This window comes from Carettochelys insculpta, chromosome 1, assembly GCF_033958435.1.
Source record: "Carettochelys insculpta isolate YL-2023 chromosome 1, ASM3395843v1, whole genome shotgun sequence".
Lineage (NCBI taxonomy): Eukaryota > Metazoa > Chordata > Testudines > Carettochelyidae > Carettochelys > Carettochelys insculpta.
In genome coordinates, this window is record NC_134137.1 from 337,000,454 (window position 1) to 337,024,777 (window position 24,324).

The following is a 24,324-nucleotide window of genomic DNA, read 5'->3' on the forward strand; positions in this document are numbered from 1 at the left end:
AAACCAGGTGGTTAATGAGCTTCCAGTCACAGGGAAGAAAGGAAGTGGGGTAAAGCAGCTGGGAGAATTGTTAGTGGATAATAGATTGAGGTAATAAGCCTTAGACACAGAGCTGTCCCATCTGTCGGACACTTTGGGGCAGCTGCCCCAGGCCCCACGCTTTGGTGCCCACGGCAGCCCGGAAGATTATTTGCGGGTGGGGGGAAGCTCACAACAGGAGTTGGGCCTACCTCTGCACTCACCAGAGGTGACAGGAGGTGCAAGAAGCAGAGTGAGTTAGCAGCCTGCTCCACTCCCCCATGTCCCAGCTGGGCCATTCAGCTTCTCAGGGTGGTAGGAAGAGAAGCATCCTGGCCCAAGTCCGCTTTGCTCCTCTTCACATCATGACTGGGAGCCAGGCTCAGAAGAGTGTGGTGTGCTGAGGCCAGCTCACTCCATATCCTGCCACTGTGGTGAGTTCCAGTTCCCTGGGCCACATCACTTGGGACAGAGGTTTGGGGGAAGGGCAGCAATGGAGGATAACCTAGCTAACCTAACCCCACTACTCTATGTAGCCAGCACTATGTTGACAGAAGAGCTTCTACGGTGGACACAGCTACCACCTCCCAGGGAGATGGATTAACTAGGGCAATAGGAGAAACTCTCCCATCTACATAGGAGCAGCTTTGCTTAAATGCTTCTCTGCAAATGCAGTATTTTAAATGTAGATCTATTCTGACTTAGTTGCCGGTGTCTGAAGAAGAGCTCTGCGTAAAGCTTGTCTCTCCCCTTGACAGATGTTGGTCCAATAAAATATATTATTTCACCCACCTTGACATTCTAAAACCCTGGGAGTGGCATGGCTACGAAAAACACTGCATGCAGGCAAAAAGGAAGGGAAAAGTGTGAAAAGGCCACGTTATGGACATGTGGATTATGTGGTTACTCCATGTAGTAACACACTGGTAACGACATACCACCCGTTGAGAAACACGGTCCTAAGGTAATTTGAGGTCTTGAAACAAATGTCATTCAACCCTTCCAGATTATCGTACTCCTTTCGGGAGTCAGACTGGTTCTGCATTCCACCAAGTTACACTTCACTTAAAAACGACTTATTTACAAAACCATGCAAAAATACCACAGAAGACCTCTATTGAAAACTTGCAGACTTTCCATCATCTTATTAACAAATCAAAGAATTGGTATAGAACTACTGTACTTACATTTCCATGTATGGCATATGAAGCAGTAGAAACAGGTCATTGTCTGAATGAACTTTTAGACTGCACTGACTTTAGTAGTGTTTTTTATGTAGCCTGTTGTAAAACTAGGCAAATAGGTAGATGAGTTGATATACCCCGCCCCCCCGGAAGACCTCAGTGTCCCCTCAAGGGGACATGTACCCCTGGTTGAGAAATACTGGCCTACATCACATCTGACACTGCTGTTTGGTGTTGCAGCAGAAAGGCTAAGGACTGAAAGGACATGGAAATTGAAATACCTTTTCCTCCTGGAAGTATGTCCTCCAGCCTCTATTAGAGGCACACTGCAGTGGGCAGGGACAGTCTGCAGAAACTTGCTGCACTTGTTTGGTTTGATCATCTCGCAAACCACAAGCCCACTCTTCATTCAAATCCATCCAAAAAACCCATATCTCTGTGATGCTGACAAGCAGCGAGTTAATGTGAATACAGCACATTTTTAAGCACTCAGAAGAGCCACCAATCTATGCACACTCATAACTAATCTCATTTCCCAGAGAGCTACATAATCCCCACCTCCATCCACCCATATTTGTGAGTCATTCTTACTCATTGGGCAAGTCGAAAATTAGACCGAAGCTACTCAAATGTCCATCGCAACCTTGAATTTGTTCTGTAAAATTAATGTATTTTAGTACTACTACATTTTAAATATTTCATAAAGAAATAATATTGCTTTCTACGCTGTTCTAAATTTGTAGACAAACAAAGGTTTTCATTGCTGTCAGTCTAAAATCTTTCATAAGTATTTAAACTCATTTTAAATCTGGGAGAAAATGAAAAGCATTAAATAAAGTACAGTGATTGTCGGTATTTCAGCTGTTTTACTTACTGAGGAAACAGAGAAGACCATCCAGGGATAAATCCAGGTTCTCTGGTAAACCATAAGAGGGCCATTAGAATGAACAGGACAAGGGTAATGATTTCTGGGTAGCTGCAGCAAAAACACAATTTGTTAGTGTCTAGTATTCTTACATTTAAATCTGTGTTTGTCTCGAAATGGCCTGGTGCTTTGAAGTCTACTACCTTATTGGTCCAAGCTTTGTGTACTCCTCCTTAATCACCTGTGCTGAGACCAGTTCTCTGGCTGATTTTTCCTTGCCACATTGGAACATTTCTTTGAAACTGGAATGTAAGTCAAAAATAATGGTGTTACCTTTACAGTACAGTCACAGATCCCGACCTTTCCATGTCGTTGTTCCAATTTACTAGGCTGGGATTTCAGTTCTACCAGCCAGTACTCTCAATCTCATATTTAACTGTACACGCTCTGAACTTTGTAACACTGTTGGGAGTAACCTGAGCAGGCTGGAATCTACTCGGGTGAATGGGAGATTGGCAGAGGCAGCAGAAAAATGTGACCCAATACCGAGGTTTGTAAGGAAGCGAAGGCAACCTATATTACTGGTTTCTCCAGGGATGCAGCATGGTCTAGTGCAGTGTTCATTATTGCAAGGCCTGTGAGCCAGAGGCAGCTCCCATTGACACTAGGTGTGGCTCCAGTTCCCTCTGAGCTGCACAGCCCCATGGCAGGCTATAAATAGCCATGCTGCCGCTCTAAAGGGCCACACAAGTAACCCGGAGATGAGAGAAGTAGGGCTGGGCAGGAACTGGTAAGGTGAGCAAACTAGGGCTTGCAGGACTGGGGTGGTCCTATCCCTTGGCCCAGGAGCTTTTTGATGCCAGAGGGGAATGCAGGCTTCTTCCTCTGGCTGCCTGCAGGCAGGAGGAGAGAAAACCCCTTCCCTGGTACTCTTACTAGGACTGGGATGACAGATTACAAATATTGCATGAATAATGACAAGAAAGAACAGACTCACTTTTGCTCATCCAGTTTTTAAAATAAATTTTGCATTATTCTGCTTTTCAAAAGTTTAAGCTTGGTTGCATATATGCCTTTTTAATTCCATATATTTTCCTGGTTAGAATTTTATAACAGATGGATCATTTCACTGTACACCTAGACTTTGTTTTGGTTACAAGAGTGATTCTCAGGAAAAAAAAAGTTTTTGAAACAACCCTTATTCCTGAAAAAAATGAAGTATAAGGGTTCTTTCAAAAAAAAGTTTTTGGTTTTTTTTTCCCAAAAGAACCCCATCTACATGGTTTTTTCCTTGAAAAAATCTCTTCTGAAAACACGATCAGAAGAAATTACATAAATGAAGTGCGGGATTTGTAAATCAGCACTTCATTTGCATTTTCAATGCCCTCATGTGCATTCCTCCTCCAAAAGGGGAATGTAGTGTAGATGCAGCCTGAGAAGGGGACTGAGTTCACTAGGGACAAAGGGCGAGAGACTGTTCAACAGGAGAGCAGTGAAATGGCATCTTTTATGGCCAATGATGGTGAGTTCAATGACAACTGTACTGCATACCTCAAATGTTTTGAGCAATTTGTAACCTGCAGCATCATTCCTGATGGACAAAGATTTCAGCTTTGCTCATAGTGATGGGTCTGAAGGCATATGGACTACTGTGTCTCCAGCTCTTCCCAGGACTGTGACAAATGCTGTAATACTGCAGTAAGGCAGGAGTATTCTTCTCCCATCCCATCAATAATAGCTGAATGATCATGGTTTCATGAGTGAAAGATGGTGGATTCTCCATCCCTTGAGGTTTTTAAGCCCCGGCTGGACAAGGTCCTGGCTGGGATGACTTAGTAGGGGTTGATCCTGCTTGAAGCAGGGGGCTGGACTAGATGAACTCCTGAGGTCCCTTCCAGCCCTGTGATTCTGTGATTTTGTGACTTCAGGGAAGCGGCAAGTTGGTAGCACAGTTTGGCTATGGCCACACAGATAAGTTATTTTGAGATAACGGCTGCTATTTCAAAATAAATTTGCTGTCATCTACATACACACACAATATTTTAAAATAAATTTGAAATAGCGGGTGCATTATTTCAAAATCAGTAAACCTGACTACAGTAGGACTAGTGCCTATTTTGAAATAACTTTCAAAATAGGTGCTGTTAAGATGTGGGATAGTGCTTATTTCAAAACAACTATCTCAAAATAAGTGCTATTCCCTGTCTTAAGAGTGCCTATTTCAATACAGTAAACCCTCGAGTTACGTGGGGGTTGCGCTTCTGTAAATCCTGTCTAATTTGAATTTTTATTCAAGTCAAGGGGAGATGGGAACGAGGGGGACAGCCTGGTTCACAGAATCACAGAATCACAGAGCTGGAAGGGACAATGGTTCCTGTCTCACTGCGACTTGCAGGATCTGGGAAACTGACCATCTGGTCAGTTTCCCGGGTCCCACAAGTGGCAGGGAGCTAGGAACCAGGCAGCAACCTGGCTCCTGGCTCCCCTCTGCTTGCAGAGATGTGGAGATTGACCAGGGCAGCAGACTTGATCAGTTTCCTGGCTCCAATCAGTGGAGGGGAGCTGGGAACCAGAAGGTGGAAAAAGCTACTGGGAGGAAACAGTTCTAGATTTGATTTTAACAAATAGGGAGGAACTCACTGAGAATCTGAAAATGGAAGGTAGCTTAGGGGAAAGTGACCATGAAATTATAGAGTTCATGATTCTAAGAAATAGTGAAAGGGAGAACAGCAAAATAGAGACAATGCATTTCAGGAAAGCAAATTTGGTAAACTCTGAGAGCTGGTAGGTAAGGTCCATTGGAAGCTAGACTAAGAGAAAAAAAACTGAAGAGAGTAGGAAGTTTTTCAACAGGACATTATTAAGGGCCCAAAAGAAATCTATACCAGTGCATATGAGAGATAGAAAGTAGGGTAAAAGACTGACTTGGCTTAGCCAGGAGATCTTGCACAAACTCAAAATCAAAAAGGAGTCATATAAATAAGGGGAAATTAGGAGAAAATTGCAAAAGATGAATATAAGCAAACAATACATGTACGTAGGGGCAAAATTAGAAAGGCCAAGGCACAAAATGAGCTTAAACTAGCTAGAGACATAAAGGGTAATAAGATGTCATTCTATAGATACATTATAAACAAGAGGAAGACCAAGGACAGGGTAGGCCCACCATAGAGTGAGGAGGGAGAAACAGTACCAGGAAATTTGGAAATGGCTGAGGTGCTTAAGGACTTCTTTGTTTCGGTCTTCACCAAGAAGGCTGATGAAGAAATACGTAACGTAGTGTATGCTAGTGGGAAAGGGGTAGGTTTAGGGGATAAAACAAAAAAAAGAACAAGTTAAAAGTTACTTAGAAAAATTAGATGTCTGCAAGTCACCAGGGCCTGATGAAATGCATCGCAGAATACTTCAGGAGCTGATAGAGGAAGTTTCTGAGCCTTTAGCTATCATCTTTGAAAAGTCCTGGAAGTCAGGAGAGATTCCAGAAGACTGGAAAAGGGCAAATATTGTACGCATCTACAAAAAGGGAAAAAAGAACAACCCAGTAAACTACAGGGCAGTCAGTTTAACTTCTGTGCTGGGAAAGATAGTGGAGCAAATAATAAAGGAATTCATCTGCAAACATCTGGAAGCAAATAGGGTGATAAGTAACAGCCAACATGGGTTTGTGAAGAACAAATCATGCCAGAGCAATCTGATAGCCTTCTTTGACAGGATAACAAGTCTTGGGGATAAGGGAGAAGTGGCGGATAAGGTATACCTAGACTTTAGTGAGGTATTTGACATGGTCTTGCATGATCTTCTTATCAATAAACTAGGCAAATACAACTTAGATGGGGCCACTATAAGATGGGTGCATAACTGGCTGGATAACCGTTCTCAAAGAGTAGTTATTCATGATTCGCAGTCATGCTGGAAGGGCATAACAAGTGGGGTTTCACAGGGATCTGTTTTGGGACTGGTTCTACTCAATATCTTCATCAATGATTTAGATTTTGGCATGGAGAGTACACTTATTAGGTTTGCAGATGATACCAAGCTAGGAGGGGTTGCAACTGCTTTTGAGGATAGGGTCATAATTCAAAATGTTCTGGACAAATTGGAGAAATGGTCTGAGGTAAACAGGATGAAGTTTAATAGGGACAAATGCAAAGTACTCTACTTAGGAAGGCACAATCAGCTTCATATGTATAGAATGGGAAATGACCATCTAGGAAGGAGTACTGCGGAAAGGGATTTAGGGGTCATAGTGGACCACAAGCGAAATATGAGTCAACAGAGTTGATTCTGTTGCGAAAAAAAAAAAAAAAGCAAACATGATTCTGGGATGCATTAACAGGAGTGTTGTGAGCAAGACATGGGAAGTCATTCTTGCACTCTACTCAGCACTAATTAGGTCTCAACTGGAGTACTGTCCAGTTCTGGGCACTACCTTTCAAGAAAGATGTGGAGAAATTGGAGAAGGTCCAGAGAAGAGCAACAGGAATGATTAAAGGTCTAGAGAACATGAGCTATGAGGGAAGACAGAAGAACTAGGCTTGTTTAATTTAGAAAAGAGAAGACTTAGAGGGGACATGATAGTGGTTTTCAAGTACCTTAAAGAGGGTTACAAGGAGGAGGGAGAAAAATCATTCTCCTTGGCCTCTGAGGATAGGACAAGGAGCAATCAATGGACTTAAGCTGCAGCCAGGGTAGTTTAGGTTGGACATTAGGAAGAACTTAATGGTCAGGGTGGTTAAACACTGGAACAAATTACCTAGGGAGGTTGTGAAATCTCCATCACTGGAGATTTTTAAGAGCAGGTTAGACAGATACCTATCAGGGATGGTCTAGATGGTGTTTGGTCCTTCTAAGAAGGCAGGGAACTGGACTCGGCGACCTCTCAAGGTCCCTTCCAGTTCTAGTATTCTCTGATTCTATGAAATACATTTTTGTGTTTAGCAGACCTATTTCAAAATAGTTAGTTACTGCCTGTAACAAGTTACATTCAGGAAGATTGTTGGTGTAGCAGTTGCAGTGGAAACCACAGAGAAGGATCGTCTGCAATGTACTATGCACTGAAAAGCTCATCTCATGTATCGGCAAGACGGAGGACCACAAAAACGTAAGGAATTCCACGTGGCAGTTCACACAAATTACGACTGCTGAAAAGGACTTGCTGGGTACACCAGGTCACTTGCAGATGAAAGCACACATTACCTTGACCTGTTGCACAGTTCAACAACTAGTAACAGAGTAAACATACATAAAAGGGACCTGTGACAAACGAACCCAAGAAAGGATGGGAGTTGGGAATGTATAATGTGGAAAAAGACATGAGCTCTGGAAACACTCATCAAGACCTAGCATGTGTTATCAGAAGAGGGTATCACAGATGGAATCTGGCTCACAACCTTGATTGAGCAAGTTCCTACAAGGAGTGAGCTTGATTCAGGGGAGCTTTGGTGATTTGTGCATCCTTCTAATCACCAGATTTTGTCACATCTTATAGAGCTGGAAGGGACCTTGGGAAGCCATTGAGTCCAGTCCCCTGCCCTGTTGGCAGGACCAAACACCATCCCTTAATTTTTTTTTAAATCTATTTAATCCATATACATACATGGCCCTCTCAAGGGCTGAGCTCTTAACCCTAGATTTAGCAGGCCAATGCTCAAGCCACTGAGTCATCCCTCCCTCCACAAGTGCTGCTGGAAGGAATCTCCATGGTTTCGAAATGTTAGTCCTAAAATGGGTACTTCAGATAACAGTTCAACTAGATGAACTCTCAGCTGTATTACCTTTCAAAACAAAAAAGCAGTCATATAACTTTAAAGACAAACAAAATAATTTATGAGATGATGAGCTTTCATGGGGCAGACCCACTTCTTCAGATCATAGCCTTACCAGAATAGACTCAATATATAAAGCACAGAGGTCCAAAAAGTATTATCAAGGTTGACAAACCAGAAGAGCAGAACAGTGTGTGTGTGGGAGGGAAGTTAAGAGTTAGGTCAAACATGAAAGTACATAAATGAGTTCTTATAATGGGTCAGGGAATTGCTGTCCCTATTCAAATCACATGTTAATTTGTCAAATTTGAATATTAATGTTAGTTCCGAACCGTCTCTCTGTAGATGGTTGTTAAAGACTCTTTTCTGCAGAACACAAACTCTCAGGTCTTTAAGAGAATGGCCCACACGATTAAAGTGCTGGCTGACAGATTTGTGTAGCTAGAGATTTTTGATGTATGCTCTATGTCCATTCATTCTTTGTCGAAGAGTGTTTGCAGTTTATCCAATATACATGGAGTGTGGGCATTGTTGGCACATGATGGCATATACAATGCTAGTTGAGGAACAGAAGAACGTGCCTGTGATTCTGTAATTAATGTGGTTCGGTCCAGTGATGGTATCTCCAGAACAGATATGTGGACAAAGTTGGCAAAGGGGCTTGTTGCAAGGAAAAGTTCCAGGATTAGTATTCTTGTGGTATAGCCTGTGGTTGCTAGTGAGAATCCCCATAAGGTTCGGAGGTTGTCTATAGGAGAGAACAGGCCCGTCACCTGGGGCCTTCTGGAGTGCGGCATCGTGATTTAGAATAGGTTGTAGGTCTTTAGTGATGCATTGCAGTGGTTTGAGCTGGGGGCTGTACGTAATGACCAGTGATGTTCTGTTATTGGCTTTTTTGGGCTTATCTTGGAGTAGTTGGTTTCTGGGTATTCCTTTGGCCCTGTCGATTTGTTTTTTTTTTTTTGTTTGATTTTTTTTTAACTTCTCCCAGTGGGTAATTAAGGTTTATGAATGTTTGGCAGAGATGTTGTAGTTTTTGGTCTCTGTCATTAGGGTCAGAGCACATGCGATTGTATCTCTGTACTTTTATTACCTTTGTATGTGACTGAATCAAAGTATCTTGAACCAAAATCACCTGAAAAATCTTCAAGAAATACTAGCCAGACACTTCCAAAATTCTGAAACAGGGCTCAGACAGAATAATGTGCCAGTGATGCTCACTGTTAAGTCTGATGACCAACTATGGTATTGCAACCCCCAAGCTATGCCATATGCTCTGAAGCCTCTGATAGAAGCCAATCTGAAATGTGTTGTGAACATTGGAGTCTTATTATTGGTTTCACACAGTGAGTAAGCTACATGTATTGTATCACTGTTCAAGAAGGAAGGCTCAGTCCAAATTTGTGGAGGTCTCAAAGTGATGCTGACTCCAGTTTGACGTGAGGACCAGTATCCTCGTACTGAAGATTCGGTTGCTTCTCAATGGTGGAGAGTGTTTTAGTAAATTGGATTTGCTCAGTGCATATATGCAAATGGACACCAGTCCAACATCTTGCAAATATCACACAGTCAACACACAAAAACAGGTTCTGCAACAGGTTACCTTTTCATATCACATTGGAATCTGTTCATCACCATCCTTTTGAAGTGGGAGACTCTGTGTAGTTTTGCAACTACAGTGGTAGAATGAAATAGTGAAATACACAGGACCTGTTTTGTTCATGGTAGGACTATCCCGTGTTATTTTATGGAAACAACATGTACCAGTTTGAATCTCGATGACTACCAGAATCCAGGGAGGTTCCAGTAAGACATGCTATTCTTCTGATTGGACCTTGCAACTCTTAATTTCAATGACTTGTTGGGAAAAAATTTGGGCCCTGATCCAGCTGATTCCATACTAGATGCAGTTGATTCCTTACTATCAACTGTTCCTGTTGTTCATAACATTGCTGCGCCACTGTTATCACATTGCCCAAGGAAGAGCAAACACATGTTGTGCACTTGATTAGTGAGGGAGATGCTATTCCAGAAAAGAATAATGTCTTGCATTTTAAGAGTCTGCTGTTGTCCACCTACAACATTTAGGTTATATAGGATTTGATTTTAGCCATGCAAAGGATGATAACGTATGTGTGTTTAGAATGTTTTTACAGCAGGTTGGAAGAAATTGAAGTTCCATCCCTTTGAACATTTGAGCAGCCTAGTGCAAAACCTTCCTTCACGTTAGTTTCAGTTTTGCAGCCTGAGCATTAAAGGCAGTATAACTGAGAGCTGTGTGGTTCAGTCAGCTCCCCAGTGTCTATCTCCTTTTGTGCCAAGTCCAAATCTAACAATACCCAATTCTGCCGGTAGGCCTTAGGCAAGTCATTTCACATCTGTCTCTCTTGGTCCCTCCCCACTCTTTGGCATTCTATTTCGATTGAAAATTACTCGAGGCAGGCAGTGTGTCTTGCTATGTGCTTAGACAGAACGCAGCACATCTAGGGCTCTAGGCATTGCCATCAAAGAAATGATATTAATGACAACAACAAGCACATGAGACTGAAGTACCAGTGCGTCTACCAATAAATATATATAGCTAGGAGCCACCTTGTGTCAGAATACTGGAAGTTCATTTGAGACAATCATCATTAAGACTGTACACTATTATTCAGCACAGTATTTCTGTCAAAAAGAACAAAGGCCTTAAAAACCAAATTGGCTTGTTTGCCCATGAAGAGATGTGCTTTCACAAAGGAACAATTGAGGCACATAACATAGCCATCTAATTAAGGGAAGTCATCTGTGGCTTTGCTGAATCAAACAGACTGTCTCCTGCTAATGCATCACTTTCTTTTCTAATGGGAAAGTTTTTACTATGTAACTAGCCAGCACATTAATCAGGGTGTTCTGTAGAATCTCTCACTGGGGACAAGATTAGCAGTTTTGACTTTCAGTTCACACCCTTTTGAGGTGAGCCACTCCACAGTGTTAATAACAACACCGTCAAAGGGGCCTAGAAAAATAAAACCTTAAAGTTTCAAACTGTCAGTAAAGTGAGAAGGAAACTTACGATGCTTCTATTTAAGATTAAGAATAGAGTGTCTAATTTTCCACTGTCTGCACTATGAGCATCCATTTACACCTGTACAAAGCTAATGCTGCGTGGGAAGCATTTCACACTAAATTAGCCTGGCTCCATTTTTCACATTTGTGAACACATATTTCATACAGCTGTAAATAGGTATCCAGACTGCAACATAGTGGAGAATTGGGCCTAAAGAACTACTGTTCTATGCAAAAACTTTTGAAGCACAATTGAGAAGTGAAGAGTTCCTCTCCCTGTGCAAAAAAAACCCCCAAAACAAAGACCAATCAAACCAAACAAAACAAAACAAAGACATATCTGTGAACAGGTATCACTGTATTTTTCTTTAAATATAACAATCTGCTCATCAAATTTGTTAGATAAATGTTGTTCAAACATAAGATCAAATGCTGGCCTCACTAAAATCAGCCGGAAAACTAACATTAATTTCAATAATATCAAGATTTAGACCACAAACAGAAAAATCAGCATTCTTCTCCCACATACTTTCTAACAAGGATGTGTGCATATTCTATAGAAATGTACAATCTATTCTACAAAATAGATCCTGGAATAAGTTTTCCTGTGCTGTCTGGTTGGATAATCCAGAGAGGCCATAATGACTGGTAGTTTGAATTCCCAGCACAAAGAACTCATTTGTGCTATTTGACAATGAAAGGATGATATTTTGTCACCGTTCTACAGTGTAAGCATTCCACTGAACTCCATCTGCACTATAGAGTTTGGTCAACAAAACCCCAGTTTTGTTGACAAAACTGACAGTGTCCACACTAAAAATACATTCTGTTAACAGTAAATCAACAGAACTTGGCACTTTGGTAGACAGACTTCTGCCTCTCTCCCAGAGGCAGAGCATCTTTCTCAAAAGAATCTGTCAACAAAAAAGCTGTGTGGATGCTCAGGGGGTCCTCTGTCGACAGACAGGGCTTCCGAGTCACCAGGCAGCCCTCTCCGCTGTGCTTCCAGTTGGCCATTCTGTCGCGAGAGCAGCCGGGCACTCTAGCCACTCTCTGTCAACAGAGTGGATCACTTTTTCAATCCACTTTTGTGTGTGGACACAGTCTGTTGATGGAATTTTTGTTGGAAGATATCCACAGAGTATATCCACAGGCTACAGTTACACTGACCTGAACTGCCAGCAGCAGTGTGCAAATAGGGGTCTCAAAAATGAAAATAGATATTCATTTGCATATTCGCTCACTGGCAGATGCTGTCGCCAGCCCCAAAAAAGCTATGTAAGCGTGGTTCTGCTGGCAAAACTCCCCCTTTGTCGGCATCCTCTTATGCCTGGAAAAAAATCAGGCACAAGAGGCTGCCAACAAAGGCACGGTGTCGGGGGCAGGGCCATGTTTACACTGTTTTTTTCTGCAGGCTGCAGACTCTGCTGGGGAGTGAATATGCAAATGAGCACCCATTTGCATTTTCCAACCCATGTATGTGCATACTGCTGCCATCAGTTGAGGTCAGTGTAACCATAGCCATGGAGAGTATTTCATGCATTGTCACCATGTAATTTTACTAATTGCTTTTAACATTTACTCACTTGAAACCAAGGAAAAGCCACTGTAGCCAGACCCAGGAGAGCAACGTAATGATAATAGTGATGGGGATGCACAGTAAAAACCAGGATCCAAAATTGATGCACTGGCAATCTGGGTAGCGTCTGAATGAAAACAAAATAGACTGCTGTTAGACAGTGCAAAAGGAACCAAACCATATCTAAAGTGCCACCAGGATGTGCCACACCAGGAAAGCTCAGGGAAGGGTGCTGCTGTCAGCTACTTTCAATAGAACAGAAGATTTCAACTCGAGGCTCCCAATGGCCTGCACTCACCTCACTCACTCATCTTGCTCCACAATGATAATAGCCATTAAAGTAGTGTGCTGCTTGTACCTGGGTGTCAAACTCTCATGCCATGGGTACTGAATATCAGAGCAGCAACAGCAGACCCCATTGCTCCCTGGGTGCAAAGGACCAAGCATCTACTCTGGGATAAAGGAGAAGGAGGCTCCTCATGGCTCTTGGTGATAGTGGTGGAGGAAGGGCCCTTAGGACTCTGTGGAAGTGGAGGAGGAGAAGGGCCTTTCTCTGAGAAGTGGTAGTGGTGGAGGAATGCAGGGCCTCAAAGCTCAAAGATGAGCAATACAGGTGAGAAGGCAAGAAGTGGAGTGGGAACAAAAATGCCCAATAACATTTGCTGAGTTGAGCCTGAGGTGAAAGTGAGCAGAGCCCGGTGACCTGGTTGAGGCCCTATTTCATCTGAGTGCTCCATGCTGATTTTTAGGTAAAAGAGCCAGCCAGCCAGCCAGCCAGCCACAAACTCACACACCCCAACACCCTGCAGACGTCTAAGGCAAGTAGAGCTTTGAAGGGATTTTCTGGAATACAAGGGCTGGCTGTCGCAGGAGATGGAGACCAACTGGGGAAAGAGGTAAATGAGCAAAGTTGTGTGTAAACCTTTTCTTCTATGAACAACCTTTTCCCCTCTCAAGTTCTGCCTACAGAGCCTTTGCTTCCAAAGACAGCACATCCTACACTACAGGGGGAGTTTCTTGTTGCTAGGGTGAGAGGGAAAGGAAATTGGGGTATACTTGAGTCTTTTCTATGCCAATCTTTTCAAAAGAAAACCTCTGGTAATCTTAAAATTGGTCTTTGGGGGCAGGAAACGTTATCAAAAGTGCTGTGTAACTTAGAGAACCATATCTTTTAATTATAATTTTAATTTAATTTAATTATAATAATAATGATAAAAGAACAGATCCTGTCATTATAATGTCATCTGGGAGTGATCCAAAATGTTTTCCTGCTTTTAGAAATTAAAGTTCCAGTCTTCAGCTGTAACTAGTGCTGAGATTGTGGTGGTTGAATTAATTGCTGCTATGGAACAGGAATTGAAATCAGACAAAAATAAAGATAGTACATTATTATACATGCTCCTTTGACTGCATGACTGTTTATTTCTTCTAAAATGATTAAAACACTCTCTAGAACATACCTGAGATAGTATGAGTGACTTTACAGTGACTCAGTTTCTCTAATGTATTGATATGGCACTTATCACCCTGGTACCTGATTATGCTCATGTTAGTTAGCAAATTTTTTCAGGAAAATCAGGCTCGCAACCTCTTTATCTGAAAGAACTAGTTCTGCTCTTGGTTACTCATTTACTGGGGTCAGATTGCAATGTAAGTGCAGGGATATTATATAGGTCCATTAACCTGATGATTAAATTACCAAATCATTAGCCCTCTGGTAAATATTGCTCAGAAAGACTGTTTGACTAATTACAATGTAAAAATTATTTAAATGCTAATTAATCTTGGTCTTAGCGATGATACAGATTGGATTGTCCCATTGATACAATCTTGCCTTTGAACACAGATGGACAGGCTGACCTTCCATAATGGCATTTTCCACTTTTTGTGTCTGTGATAAGGTGTAATACTGTTCCTTTTATTGACATGACTTGTACCCTCAGTGTTGAAAACAAAACAAATTTCCCTTCCTACCAATGGCAGGCTATTACTTAGTCATGTGTTTTTCGGTTACTTGTAAGTGCTTGTATGATTAATAATGAATAAGGCTGGACTCTGTCCTGAATAGGTTTGTAAAATTCTGGGGAATTTTCAGTGGGCCCAACCAAACAGTGTTTTAACTAGCTAATTTTGCACCTAAGGCAAGAAAATAAAATGGTGGCCCCGCCCCTGTTTATAAATTCATAGCAGTTAGTTTATGGAAAAAGGAAAAATAATAAGTAATACATGATAACAAAAACATGCTTATTTATTATAGTTATGATGGCCTCACTCCTGCTCAGGACTGGAAGACACCAGCTGTATAAAATCTGGCTGGACGTTAAAGTACGTAAAACACACCAAGGCAGATGCAGTTGAGGAGAGCACCTTGACTGTCTAGGAGAAATAGGTAGGGCAGGAGGCACACTAAGCACCAGGTGAGCTGGCTGGCATGGATTACAGGTGCAGAGAAAGTGCATTAGACGGGTGGGAGACAGCATGTTGGACACAGTGTCTGTCAGAATGACCCTGTTATGAGTAGTTACTGGGACAGGTTATTTGTTTGAGGGATTCAGGCAAGGAAGGGATTGAGCTCTGTTCCCAGCTGGCCCCCTGGGAAGAAGTGTAAGAATGTTATCTGTATGTTAGCTCTCGTAAGGAGGGCATTACCTACCCCAGAGCCTAGGTCAGGGGTCTGCAGCCAAAATAGTGAGATGAGCCATTTTTTTCAAGTTCACTTGCTAAAACCAATACTTCAAGAGCTGCAATGTATGTGAATGCGAGACGGTCCTTAATAAATAACATCAAGCCGTACTTTTGTCAGTATCTCCTTTTTCAGGAGAGGATGTGCTGGTGGCTCAGCCACCCAGATGTTGCCACATCCTCCCTCACTCCCAAAGAAAACTCTATCAAGAAGATACACATAGCTCATAGAACTGGAGGGGTCATTGAAAGATCATCCAGTCCAGTCCCCTGCACTCCCTGCAGGGCCTATCACCTTCCTGACACACTTTTTTTTTTTTTTCAATTTAACCTGCCCCAGAACCTTGAAAGGCTCCCTCCAGGACTGAGTTCACAACCCTGGGTTTACAAGGCCACGGTGCTGTGGAGAGAGGCAGAGAGCAGGTCTGACAACACAGGGTTTTCTCTCTTTGCAGTTCTTTGCAAACCACTTGCAATGCCCCAGGGAAAATGTATTAGGCACGGGGATGTAAAAATTGGGTAGTATCTCTGTAGATAGTTCATCAGCACATCAATGGTGCTCAGTGTAGTCTCTGTTTAACAGCCAGCCAGAGCAGTGGTGTGTATGTGTGACTAGGCCTTACATGAGAGACACAGTAAGCAAACAGTTATTTGTACCCCACTGTGCTGGTGTGGTTCCTTCACAGGCAGGAGGCCCAACCGATCTGCCGTATAGATAAGGATATATGCAGGGAGGTAAAGTGAGTCACAGGAAGAGGTATCAGCCACACCCAGCAGGAGGCAGCTCAGGTGACACTGGTGCCTGCTTCCCCCTCATGCCTGCTGCACAGATTGGCACCCGGGCAGCTGGACTGCGGCCGGGATGGCTGGCTGAGCGGGCTGCACCCTCTATGGATCAGGGCAGGAAGGAGTACCCAGGGCAACAGGTAGCAGAGATAAAGAGCAGAGAGTGGCAGGGGTCAGACTGACCCCAGCCTGTTCCTCCCCTCTACATCCACTCCAGCTCCCCAGACTTAGCTTCTCCCTGGAGCCCCACTCACCCAGCAGTCCCCAACACCCCCAAACCCAGCTTCTCGCACAAGCCCTACCTCACCCAGCAACCACCAGCACCTCCAAACCCAGCTTCTTCCCTGAGCCCCACTCCCCTGCAGTCCCCCGGCATGCCTACAAACCCAGTTCCTCCCCCAAGCCTCACTCCCTTGGCAGCCCCCTGACATGTCAACAAACCCACCTGGTGAGTTCCCAAGCTGCAAATGAGGGGACAGGGGGCTCTGCAACCACCTGCAGCAGCTGCAGCTGGGGCAGGGTCATCTCAGGGGGTACAGTTAGCCAGTTCCATCTGAGCTGCTGGTGGCTCTTTAAGAGCCATTTGCAGCTCGTTATGCTGCCAGCAGCAGCTGCAGGCAGCAGCCCCCACTCAAACTCCACCCCACCCTGCACAAGTGGAGCTGCAACTGCCATTGTCCCTGTAGCAGCAGCAGCCACAGACAGCATAATAAACTGCAAATGGCTCTTAAAGAGCCACATGCAGCTCAGACAGAACTGTCTAGCTGGCTAACTGCTGCCTGAGGCGAGTGCCTCAGTCACCTCACCCTCATGATGGCCCTGCAACTGAAGGAACACAGGGGGGTCCCTCCTTCTGGATCATCCCTGTCCAGTTCTAGGGGCAGGAGTCAAACTTCTCTGTAGCACCATCTCCAGCTGACCCCTCTCTGGGACCAGGCATCTACCGTTGAGTAAGTAGTAACATCATCCCAAGACTACACTAAGTTAATGCAATTTAAGGCTGCCTCACCCTTCCTGTGGCTTCCTCTGCATTTGCATCGGCCTTAAAAGCAAGTCTTGGGACAACCACTAGCTGAGGATTCCTTGCGATCAGACACCAAGGGAGCTGAGGGGTTCCAACACCAGTGTAAACATCCTGTGGAACTGGCAAGTGGGGAAAAACTCTCCTTGCCTACAAACTCAGTACATTTGATAATGAAATCAATGAGATACAACATATATGAAACAAAGAGGCCAGTTCTAGAATCCTGCATAAAGACATTAGGCTCCTTTGGAGAACCATCCTGTTACCAGGTTCTTGAATTGTCCACGATGGCAAATCAATTAGACCCCAACAGGATATAAATGGTTTGGAGTCTTTCTTAGAGAAGAGGCATTTGGACAGAAGAGAGTTTGCAGTGAAGACGCTGGGAACAGCCAAGCTTATGCTGAAGAGAAAGCTTGAGAGTTAGGATCAGGATGTAAAGCTGGATTATGCAGTGTTGTCCTAGGATGGAAGAGGAACAATTCTGCTTATATACACTTGAAAAAAAAAACTATTGAAGTCTAGGGGTATCTGGTAGACAAACTTTGAGCTGGTTTCCTTCAAGTTCCCCAATGAGATGAAAGAAGGCAGGTGCCTGCCCCTAACTCCTAGGGCCTTGGGGACCTGCTAGGCCATGGAAAGAACCTGATGCCTAGCAGTCGCAGTTAAGTCATGATACAGTAAATGCACTTCACTGTTCCTACAGATTGCTAGAAACCTGCAAGAGCCCCTCAGGACTTACAAATATCTTACTGGCAGGGCTCAGTCAGATCCAGCATAGCTTGTGCATCAAGGGCTACACTGTAATCTCAAAATCCACCCTGAGAATGAGGTATCATGTCATTTTGTTGCCTCATCGGCAGAATCTGCCCCACAATTAGATATTATACCATCATTATTTGGTCCTTGCTTTGCCCATTGCTCCAGGGGAGCACCAGACCTTCACCTAACGCAATTTGCTTTTCCTTTAGTACCAGTGCAGCTGTGGTGGCCATTGTATTATGAATATGAGCCATTTTGGAATCACATTGCATGTCTTATGGGAAAACAACGACTGTCATAATGCCAAACATTGCCAAGTCAGAGTACATATAAAACTCCAGAGTATAGCATACTTGGGGCAGGAGGGACTAACTAAGAGTACAGAAAGTAGTATTTGGACTTCTGGATAATAGGTGTGGAAACAGCTTGATATCTCTTCTTACGTATTGAACTGCTCAGCAAAAATCAAATTTGTCGATGTTCCTGTGATTGTAGTCAGGCCTCCAATGGTAGAAGAATAAGCAATGCACAAGCACATCACTTTGCACATCATGTGGTCTTTCTGGTTTCTGTACTTCCTTCCTGTCTCAGCTTGGGAGAGATTCTGCTCAATAAGAACATATATTGATTAGTGTATCAGAGGCCGTTTCTACACAGGTCCCTTCTTTCAGAAGTGGCATGCTAATATACGGAGTGAAAGATGCTAATGAAACACGGATGCAAATTCCCTGTGCCTCATTAGCATAACGTCATGTGATTTGGAGTCCATAAGACTGTTCTTCTGGACTCCAAAATGCCGTGTAGAAGTGCGGCCCTGGGGGGTGCTTCCAGAAGGAAGTCCTTCTTCTGGAGGCCCCTTCTTCCCCACCCAGGGCTGCGCTTCTATGTGGCGGTTTGGACTCCGGAAGAACGGTCTTCTGGACACCAAATCACATGACACTATGGTACTGAGGCACGGGGAATTTGCATCTGCGCCTCATTAGCATCTTTCGCTCCATGTATTAGCATGCCACTTCCAAAGGAAGTGGCCTGTGTAGAAACAGCCAGAAAGATTCATCTGACATTATAAACTCTCTAAAAAAACCAATGTCTTTAAGAAACAACTAGCTTTCAGGATTTCCTAGCATTACACAGGCTGTTTCGTCTGCTAGTAGTACTGTCACATGCAACATCTGTGGGTGCCTAGAACACTGGTTAGGGACCTACCATGCTCTAATTTGATCAATTTCACAGTCATGGAATTTTAAAAATAGTAAATGTCATGATTTCAGCTATTTAAATCTGAAATTTCAGTGTTATAATTGTAGGGGTCCTGACCCAAAAAGGAGTTGGGGGATGTCACAAGTTTTTTGTAAGGGAGGTTGCAGTACTGTTACCCTTACTTTCACGCTACTGCGAGCAGTGGCATTGCCTTCGGAGCTGGCAGCTGGAGAAAAGCAGCTGCTGGCCAGAGCCCAGCTCTAAAGGCAGAGCCACCACCAGCAGAAGTGCATAAGTAAGCATGGCATGGTATTGCCACCCTTACTTCCATGGTGCTGAATGCAGAGCTGGGTCCTCAGTCAGAAGCCATCACTCTCCAGCTGCCCAACTCTGAAGGCAGTAGAACAGAAGTAAGGGTGGCAATATCACAATCCCTACCCCTCCAATAATCTTGTGACTGCCTTCCCTTTGGGGCAGGATACCCCTTTTGAGAAACTGACCTCCCCTGTGAAATTGGTGTAGTATAGAGTAACACTGGGGTCTCAGACTTATGGCCTGCATGCCACTGCCAGCCCATGAGTCTTTGTGGCCCAGGGGGAGTGTCTCTGTACCCTTCCCCCAAACTCAGCCCCTGCTCTGCCCTCACCCTGCCTCTTCTCACCTCTGCTCCATCCTTGTGAAGACCAAGACTATAGTAGAGTTTAAAAAAGAACTAGGTAATTAATGGAGGGTAGGTCCAGGATGAGCATGGACAGTGTCCCTAGCCTCCATTTGCAAGAGGCTGGAAATGGGCAACAGGGAATGGATCACTTGGGACTACCCAAGTGTGCAATGGTAAGCAACGCACAGACATTTGCAGGGCTGGGGCTCTCGTTTGCACCCTCACGCAGATACTGTGTATCTCTGAACTGATTTATCAGCATTTGAAATAGGTTATTGTAAGACCTTTAAGGCAGTGGCAGTGTTATGTAGCATCAAGCACACTGTGTGCCTTCACATAGATTAAACAACAATAAAATCATATGTCACATCTATTTAGCAATCTGTTTGTATGTGCATATAAAAATCAACATTTAGATAACAGTGAGAAGTGCGAGATAAAACTACATTAGATGCATACATTAAAATTGCATTAATTAACTTGTACTAATTACAAGATTGTTTCCCTTGAAATATTCACATTTTAAGTACCTTTTCTTTTTCAATCTTGCATATGGTGTGACCTTCATCATTGTTACATCTGGAAAAAAATATCCTTACAGTAGTAAAAGGATGATGTGGATTAAACAAATTATTAAATATGAATGATGAAATCAATAAATTTTACCCATTAGCTTCTTTTGTTTTCTCTTTCCACTCACTAGCTTCACATTCACTAACACTTTCTGTAAAATATTAGTGGAAAGAGAAATAATTCAATTTAGCTGGTCACCTGCCAACTGAGAATTCGGACGGATGAATATAAAAACTGTATCTATGCAAGGGCCTGCTGACAAGGTGTGGCAAAGGAGGCAGTTACACCGAGCCCTGTAAATTGCCACCGGAGTACTACTCATGCTTTAGACAGCTCTGAGGGATACTTGGGGGGTGATGCGGCATTGAGAGTGGGCTGCCCCAGCCCCACCCCTTTCTATTTAGGCCCCGTCCCTTCTGGGAGTGCAGAGTCAACCTGCCCCTTGCCCAAGGGCTTGGGAAATCTGTAACCCCTTCCCCACTCTATGCATACCATCAAGTTCCAATGCCTCATTGGTGGATCCAGTTGCATAATTCATCTCTAAGGCCTCGACTTCTGCTTCAGCCCCCATGATCTGCTGAGCTACAGCCTCTACAATTGGCATCACCATAGCTGCAGTAGAGGTGTTGCTAAGCCACATAGACAAGAAGCCACAGCTAACCATGAAACCCAGGGTAAGCCTGAAATGAAAAAAAAAAACCCCAAAGACCTTAGTGTGCTGTTGTTTCATTAACCTCTTCTATCAGCATCCAGTTTAATACAAAATGGTCAATTTTTCAGTACAAAAACTGTAAAAAACACCAGTATTAAGGGCTGTGAACATTTCTTTTATATGTTAAAAAATACAATCAAGAGTTATTCACACACATTGTATATGCTGTAAAAATAGCGTACAGATTACTTACAGAATTAAAACAAGAACAATGTTATTTACTTACGGTATCATTATCCAGTTGGACAAGACTCAATTCCAGATACCATGGCCGTGTCTACACTACAAAAATAACTTGTAAGATGCTTACTTCAAAATTACAACTTTGAAGTAACAGACTTTGACATAAAGCATCTACACACACCCTACTTCAAAGTTAAACTTTGAAGTAGGACACTACTCCACTCCCAGGACTGGAGTAAGGACTTCGAAGTTGGACTCCCTTACTTTGAATTTAACTTTGAAGTAAGGGAAAATGTGTGTAGACTCTCTGCAGGCTACTTTGAAGTTAACTTCAAAGTTAGTTCCTAGGTAGACACATGCCCCTGCCACATTAGTCTGTTGCACTCTAAAATCGAAACTTCAACAGCTGTCTAATTTTATACTTTTATCATATTTTACAGGCTGCCAAAAGGTTGGATGTGTGGATGTGGTTAATACTGAGAAAAGGATTCCTCTAAGTAAAACTCTAGGTGCTGTGGCAGTTTGGAGGCAGCATGGACTGTGTAAGTCTGCCTGGGACCCTACGTATGTACTCAAGCTGCTAGACAGTAGTGCTATGGCATCGCCGCTATTCCTATGTCAGCTAGCTAGATCATAACTAACTCGAGGTTGTCTACACAAGCAGCAGTCACACTTCTGATTGCAATGCAGGCACACACACAAGGAGTCAGCACTGATCTGATGTCACTGGATGGAACTAGGGGTCACCTGCACCACATGTTGCCTTTCAAAGGAAACATTACAGAGAGGTAACAGGTGATCTGCTATAACCAAAGCTTGGTCTTGCACTGATATCACACTGGTTTTACACAGCTGTAACTCGACTTCATTGGAGTTACTCCTGTTTTATTGCCACTGAAAATAGACCAGAAGCTAGTACTTCAGGTCACTTTCTCTAACAGCAGATGTGTTAAACCTAGCATCAACAAGTTGTACTGAGGAATTTATCAACTGGTTATTGATGTTTTCTCTGTAATTTTAAATTAATACAGTCTGCTTTACGTCCTATCCTAAATGGTTGTGTATTATTGAGTGCAGTTAAAAAGCTGGTAAGATTCACAACAAGAGCTGGCAGCAGTTCAGCAGAAGGTAAATTGAAATGAATGAATATAATTTTGTGTAACCAGTTAATGAAGGTTTCAAAGTTCTTTGGAACCTCCCTGGATGAAAAGTAATATCTAAATTAAAAAATTACTCAACTCAGGAGGAGCAGATTTTTTTTTCAAAATAATCTGAATATTTAAAAAAAAAAATCAAAATTACTCCCATGGCATTGCTCTTCTAAATGACTAAAGGCAACATTTTCAATTAAGAACAGAAATCCTTTCCCATGATAGTGACCAAAAAAAGTCATTGATCTAAATTGAGGCCCTGGAAGAGTAGCTGATTTCTCAGTTTGTATCTCTGCCCATTTTTAATAGCACTGATAATACAGAGTTGTACTCAATATTTTTTTATAAAAACTTGCTAATTTATAGTCTGATCCAAACCACTGGAATGACATTCATGGACCTCACAGGGCTCTGGATTAGATTTTCAGTTAGTTACTTGTAGGAGCCATGTGAGAAGTGGGTCTCCCAGAGAATTTTGAATTAGAGAAGGTGAATGACTTTGAAGACCAAAAGCTCAGGAAACCACTATTTTTCTTATCTGAAAAACATTCAACCTTAACAGAGCTAGAAGCAACCTTAAGAAATAAAGAAAAAGAAGACATTCACTGACAACTACTTTGAAACAATTTTCATTGATTTCAGGCATTTGATAGTCAGAGGATCATTGAATACACTGAGAATTAACCTAGTCACAGTAGCCTCAGAGATTAAGGGGGGATGATTCACTGATCTAAAACATTAACAGAGCATGACCTAACCTTTTCCACCTCAATTTTTCCTAGTCTATTCCACCCACCTGTTTCAAGTGAATGAGACCGTGGATGCTGGCTAACAATAAAGCTAATCTCCTTTAGCCATATGACAGTAAGAGGAGAATCATGCATCCCTTTCTCATCCACTTCATACCTGGGGGCTATATCCTGAGGTGCAAGTGAAATTCAGTGCAGTTGGTAGCAAGACAAAGGTTGCTTGATACCAACTCAGTGTTTTATACTCATCTTGAGGCCAACAAGGGAGAGACCCAGTCACTAGCGTAGTTTAGAGAACAACCTGGTGGCTGAGGTATGTCATACTAAGCTGCTTATGGCCCTCAGGGACTTTTCTGGCTGCCAAGGGAAACCAAAGCACAGTGCAGCTGAGCTTCACCTTAGGATAGAGACGTCTGTTTGTCCATTCCGCCACATTCTTGAATGAAACCCTGGCGCCACAGAAGTCAGTACTAAAATGACTATTGATTAAATGAGACCAGGATTTTACACCTTCTCTGTGTTGAAGTCTAAGGCACAGTGGTAACCCGAACTCCAGGTCAGATAATGCACTGATGTGACAACTGATCATTTAAAACACTGAAAATTGACTGAAAAGGCATCTCTACCTTTTATGATTTTAGGCTGCATGCAGTGCTTACTTCTCAAACTGTCAAGGTTGTAGGCCTCTTGGTATCTTACCAGTGACAGTGCTTCCAAAATACTGTATTTTAACAGCAAAACATGCAACACAAAACTGGAGGGGATTTAGAGCAAAATAAAAAGGGGCAAAACCAGCTTCCACATCTGGGGCTTTACAGTCTCTCTGTCAGAGGAACTGCTGAGGTTCCTATATGCAAGGGCAGGGCTCTGAAGCTGACTGCAGCCCAGAGGAGTATGGAGCTCAGCACAGAGAGGGTCTTTGTGTGCCATTGAGCAGTGAATATGTGGGAACTGGGCATGAGCTGGATGGGGATGAGGCTCACTGGACATATACTTCTCAGAACCTGGTCGTGAGGAGGTGGTGGTTTAGTGGCAAGGTGGAGGCAAGCAGAACTGCCACAGTCCTCACATCTTCAGTATTGCCTATGCAAGTGTAACCCATGCACCTAATAGGGAGACCCCTGCAGGGGAGGTAAGCCTGAGTTGAGTGTTACTGTTGCTGGGTAGATTTACCACTCCACCCAGAAATTTGTGGAATGGGGTCCAGTAGTTTGGGGTCAGACTTCATGAGCAAGCAGGTAGGGAAGATGCTTCTGTAAGGTCTGTGTGGGCTGGGGGAAGATGAGCCAGGAGCAGAGAGCAGACTGTTCCTCTCTCTGCAGCACTTTGTAACAGGGTTTCTTTAAATCTGTCCACTTGTTAGTTATCTGACTAGTTTAATC

The 24,324-nt window shown here is 43.2% G+C and overlaps 1 protein-coding gene across 1 annotated transcript in view; it reads right to left on the reverse strand.

The window, feature by feature from the left end:
* The window catches only part of SLC13A1 (solute carrier family 13 member 1), a 61,789-nt gene that overhangs the window by 18,792 nt on the left and 18,673 nt on the right, over nucleotides 1-24,324 (reverse strand). Inside the window, exons 4-10 of the mRNA XM_075015124.1 lie at nucleotides 20,640-20,827; nucleotides 20,241-20,298; nucleotides 20,105-20,153; nucleotides 18,157-18,317; nucleotides 12,467-12,586; nucleotides 2,271-2,369; nucleotides 2,077-2,178 (exon numbers count right to left, since the gene is read on the reverse strand). Coding sequence (XP_074871225.1) covers nucleotides 2,077-2,178; nucleotides 2,271-2,369; nucleotides 12,467-12,586; nucleotides 18,157-18,317; nucleotides 20,105-20,153; nucleotides 20,241-20,298; nucleotides 20,640-20,827 — 777 coding nt within the window. The remainder of the gene's footprint in view (nucleotides 1-2,076; nucleotides 2,179-2,270; nucleotides 2,370-12,466; nucleotides 12,587-18,156; nucleotides 18,318-20,104; nucleotides 20,154-20,240; nucleotides 20,299-20,639; nucleotides 20,828-24,324) is intronic.